Here is a 5785-nt window from a genome sequence, read left to right on the forward strand (position 1 = left end):
TATATTGTGTATCACCCCTACCCAAAAAATCATCAAATATCTTTAAACAATTTAGAAACCAAAATCAAGGTTATTATCCAACGTTAACAAAATCCCAACAAACTAATGATCAATTCAATATGTCTGTAAAAGATAATAATATTAAATATATTCATTCAAATTGATTATTGATATTATCACCATAATTGGCTAGTTTTCTTTTCTTCTTTTTTTCTGTCTGACCAAAACTCCATTAATGATATGATCATTAATTATGAATACATGTATACAGAGAAAACAAAAGATTAATCAATGAGTACCCCAATCAGCATAAAAACAATACATGGCCACTAATCAACACTAATTATTGTGTCGATGTCTTAATGAGTCACCCAGTCCACACAGGTAAACTAACTGTACATACATCACCTGGCATACAGTACTCTCACCTAGTACTAACGAAATATACTTCTTGGACAGTATAAGTACTGGAGACATGGTCATTGCAAATCACAATCAACTCTCATTCTCCAGTAAGAATATATTTCGAATATTATTACAAGTATACGATGGAGGTTCAGAAAGCTAAGAAACCCGTCGGGGGGAAGCTGTTGAAACAGTTTTCTGTCCGTGAGGGTGCAATTCCAATGGTCGGCAAAAAGGTAAAACAATTGAAATATACGTAAAAAGTTTCGCAGGTGATGATTTTTATAAACGCATACAAATACATGCAGTTTAAATTGTTTTATATAAGCGGAAATCATACCTTGATATTGTAAATAATACACACTGTAATATGAATATAATATTTGTTATCATTATTAATTAGGCCAGCAAACCAGTCACAGAAAAGAGGAGAAGGGACAGGATCAACAAATGTCTGGTCCAGTTGAAGAACATCGTAATGAGAGCCACAGGCAAAGACGTGAGTCATTTTCTTATAATCAATCCGATTTATTCAAAAGTGCAATTTTTAATTGTAGTAATATTTTCTAAATAAATGTATAATAAATATGACGTTTTATGATTTTTTGTTTTCAGGAAAAAAGATTTGCAAAAATGGAGAAGGCTGATATTTTAGAAATGACGATCGGTCACTTGATTGAGATGCATCAGCAGAATATCGGTAAGTGTTTATACTTTCTAATTTAGTATTTAAGTATTCTATATCTTTGTTATAGATATCACATGAATTATTAATAACTTATAAACTTTATGTCGTCTTATGATAGAGTTACAACGACGTGCATACAATGCCGACTCGATGAGACTATTTTGTATCCTGGTTGTGAGTATATTCTATGGTAATGGAAAAAAAAAGAAAAACTATGACAAACGTTTTATGTGTTTTTATCTGTATATTCCAATATTCTAGGTAAACGTTTTGTTGACCACTGGGGCATTGCTACACCGGGAACAGAAAATCCGTCTGATCCGTTCAGTTGCACCAGAAGAACACAAGCTGTAGACAACCCAGAAGTTCGTACCAACACCAATCAGAGTTTTTACCCGGGTCATCTTTTCCCGACTCCTGCCTACAAGTGTGGGTACAGCGGCGAGAGAGCCATCAAGGACGTCAATTTCGAAGCAGACGATTACATGGAGTCGGACAGCATCATGTGTGGCTCTGCATCACGGGTGTTCGTATTTGGTGAAGATGACGCCGCCATGAGAAGTGAGAAGATGAGAGGTTTGAAAGAACTTTCCCCTTATGACAACAAGTCGCCCAAAGAATGGATCCACCACTCCCACATCAATATGCCTCTGTTTACCTCTACCCCAGTCGAATTTAGTGCTGCTAAACCCATCAGGACCTCTACACCCCTCGGTCTCCCGTCCCTGTCCAAGGGATTCCTCTCCCCCGAAGAACTGATCATGTCTGGAAGATACGACATTAATCTAAACACATCTCCGGATCTCCGAGTCCGTCTGTTTACCAGTAGCGAGGAATCGTCTGATGGAAGCCTGGAGAGAAGATCTTATTCTGGATATTCCGGATCCTCGTCATCAGGAAGCAGTGGCGGATCCAACGGAGAAAATGGAGTCTGGAGGCCGTGGTGATAATGAAGAGGACTGACAGTGAATTCAATTGTATATATATTTGTACATATTTATTTATTTTATGATAAGAACACGTAACTACCAAACAACGAGAATTTGAAAGGAATGTATTTCTAAGATTTACCTTTCAGGATAACAAATAAAGTATACGAAGAGTATATAAAGTCTTGATTTTTATTTTTAACGCCAACAACAAAAAAGCAAGCTCTTTCCAGATAGGATACACCAGCGGCAGAGAAACATTATATAGATGTTATTGATATAACAATGAAAGATTTCGCAGGCAATGCAAGAACAAGGACCGGTATCAAGAAGGCAAGAACGCTGTTCGTCGTTAACTACAATTCAAAATTTTTAATCTCTACAGTTTCAAAGCATGATGAAATTCTACAAAAATCAGAAATTCAAATTCCAATTGGGTCGATTATTTTAACTTTTAAACATTCTTTATTTGCACAAGACATACATCTTATGGCATAGGTTATTACATATAATTAATAGCACATGTACATGTATATGTAAAGTACATTGACAATGTATATAAAATAAAATTTTACTAACAGGCGAAAAAACCAGAGAATTTTTCTTAATTATCATGAATATTGAAAGCTAGATGGAGATACTTCCCCAAATTACACAGTTTTTTAAAATTTTGAACACTTAATAATTGTATAAATTTGTATACAGAAGGTTTTTTCCAATAATATTTCTTAATATATTTTACTCGGATTTCTCTATACTGCTGACATTTCAAAACAAAATGGAATTCGTCTTCAATATCTGAACAAAATTTACATAAGCGTTTTTCTTTTGGTACATTAGTGTGTCGTCCACTTTCAATTGCAAGTCTATGAGATGACAATCTAATTCTTGTAATTTGTTTCTTATATGTAGATGGTATTGATTTTGTTAAATAATATTGTAATGAAAACTGATCAATTATATGCTTGTAAAAATAACATCGAGATGATGAATTAATCTGTTCTACAAGTTGTTGAGTAAAGTGATCAATGATTCTTTGCTTAATTAACCCTCTAGTGCCCAAACCCAATTATGTCAGTCAGAAAATTCTGACTTTTATAAATAAAACTTGCATCATCATTTTTAACAGGAAATCGGATAGTTTAACGCAATATCTCAATTTTTCTACATTTTACAGCTTGTAGCATATATGCTACATTTGGCATTACCACTTCATGTTGCATATATGATACAAATACTCGAATAATTCAAATTGAAAAAACATTTAATTTTTTTAAAATGTTTTAATAACTGACAACAATTATAAAACATAAACAAAAAACAGACTTAAAATTTTTAAGTATAACCAGCAATAGGTCAAACTAGAATAACCAATTGTCAAATCTGAACAACTCATATATATGGCACTAATGGGGAAGCATTGTTGAATGTTTCATTTTCATGAAAAAGCTGTAAAACAGTTTCTGTCTTTGTTAGACAAAGATGAGCACACAGGCACCTGACATTTTAAATTTTTGTCATAATAGAGATAAATACCCTAATAATAGTAATACACAAGGTACCCATCGCCGCCATCTTGGATTTATTTCAAACTGTCACATCAGGTGAAATTTCTACTTAAAACTCATTGGTTAATTATTTTTTGACCTTCTCAATCTCCCGATCGGTCATTCAACATCTAAGCTTACAATTAATTAAACCAAAATGGTGCATTACACCTGACATTAATAAAAATCATCCTTCAACCTGCACCTACTGCCCTAGATATGAAACAAAAGGCTAAAGGGGGACGGAATTTTTCTGCATTGCGTCAGATATACTAGTATTTGAAATTGTATGGTCAGGAACCATGAGTTTGAAAATTGGAGTGGAGTAAGAAATCTATCAGGAGGAGCTTCCTCAGATTTTCCCTTAAAATCAGTGTATGGGTCTTTGTACTGCTGGTTTGAGCAATTCCATTCCTGGTTTTGCAGCTGAGGTACATGAAGTACATCTAAATGGTCTGCATCTTCAGTTATTTCACATAAATTCAATTCCCTGAGAGGAGGATCACTATGATTTTTATACTGTTTCTCTCCTTGGTGTAAGCTGCTTCCAAGGGGGGGGGGGGGGGGGGCGTAAATATTAGGAGTCAGAATCACATTCATGAACAGAGGAAGGCTTTTGATTTTTTTAGTTGATATAAAGTCTCAAAATCATGAGTCAGATGATTCACATTCACTAATAAGAAAATAAATAAACATTAGAAATAAACATCCAAAGTAGAAATGAATGATTTATTTGCAAAATACAGAATTATTAATGCAAAACCTGTATATTGATATCAGGATAGTTTGTGTTTTATTTAACTGTAAAGCAAGTGTTTAATGCCCAATGTTTCATATGTGATACATAGATTTACCTTAATATTATTCATTGATAAGCAAAAAATAAAAACAATCTTTCGAAATAAATTGTGTAGTATTTACTGTACATAACAATACACATCACAAACAACTGTTTATTTTTCAATATTCAAGTTATTTGCAATGTGTAAAGTGCCCAAAATTTAAATGAGCTGTATTTTCTGTAAATGCCCGGTGTATCATATAATATACAAAAAAATAAATTCCCGATGTATCACATATGCAACACATCATTTCAAATAAATTTTTGCATTCAGTTATGTATTATTTTAGGGATTTTTCATACTCCATTCAATTATTTGATCCTTTTGAAAGATATTTTTTAAGTGTTCTTACAAATACTCACTATGTACTCTAGAAATTGACTGAGGAAACTCTGGCTCTGTACAGTGTTATGTTCTTCATGGAGGCAGCCATGTTTGATAGGGTAAACAAGTCATGTGACGTAGAGTTAGGTTAAAATCCAAAACTAAACTTTGCTAATATGATAGTGGAGAGTTCAAATCAAAGGGAGATAATTTATTATATACAATAATTATCATTAAGCATATTATCCAAGTCCATGTAGCATATATGCTACATGGGGCACTAGAGGGTTAAAGGAAAATAGGTTGCACAATGAATATACTCCTGTTCATACCATATATGTCCTAGACCTATTTCAAAAAGTTTAATTTTAATTTCACTAACCCAATTTTCAGCAGGTGCCAAAGACGATTCACATTCATTATACAGCATTTTGCAACAGGGCTGCAAAATACAATTCTGACTTTGTAACAATTTGAACCAAAATTTGAATATTATTTGAATGATTATTTCAGTAAACACAAGGAAAAACAAATTGTCAACGGTTTTAATCACTTAAGTTAAAAACCTCAATGCTCTGACCATTTACTTTGTCACAATATAAACCAGTACTAATACATGTATTTTGTCCACATATTTTCATCATTACAAGATTTTAAATCTTATATTGCTGGGTAATCTTTATAATGATAAGTTGGTAATCGCAAAAAAACTCTTGTATATTGAGATGTGCACTTTTCACACTAAATCAGACCATGATAAAATGTTTATTTATGACTCTATTAAAATGAATTTAAGCTCTTTTAAAAATGACATTATTTGATCACTTTGATATGCATGTTTTAATTTGCATAAATACATTTAAAGTATTTCACGTTTCAATACGTAAACATTTATTTTGCTAAATTATTTATACATTGCAGAGAGCAAAGCTTTGAGAAAAATATTAGTTTAAACAGTAAGGATTAAATTTGTATTAAATCGGGATCGATGTTTAAGAAAAACAGATGACGCAAAATTGCGGGAAGATGGAAAACCACATCAGACGTCAG

At 32.7% G+C, this 5785-nt stretch overlaps 1 protein-coding gene across 1 annotated transcript; it reads left to right on the forward strand.

Annotated features, from left to right (window-relative positions):
* The first annotated feature begins 548 nt into the window (after nucleotides 1-548).
* On the forward strand, nucleotides 549-2156 carry LOC128170157 (uncharacterized). The gene is made up of 4 exons (XM_052836106.1): nucleotides 549-641; nucleotides 809-904; nucleotides 1021-1105; nucleotides 1355-2156. The coding sequence occupies exons 1-4, from the start codon at nucleotides 549-551 to the stop codon at nucleotides 2038-2040; spliced, it is 960 nt and encodes a 319-aa protein (XP_052692066.1). The 3' UTR covers nucleotides 2041-2156.
* Nucleotides 2157-5785: the final 3629 nt, after the last annotated feature.

This window comes from Crassostrea angulata, unplaced genomic scaffold, assembly GCF_025612915.1.
Source record: "Crassostrea angulata isolate pt1a10 unplaced genomic scaffold, ASM2561291v2 HiC_scaffold_355, whole genome shotgun sequence".
Classification (NCBI taxonomy): Eukaryota; Metazoa; Mollusca; class Bivalvia; order Ostreida; family Ostreidae; genus Magallana; species Magallana angulata.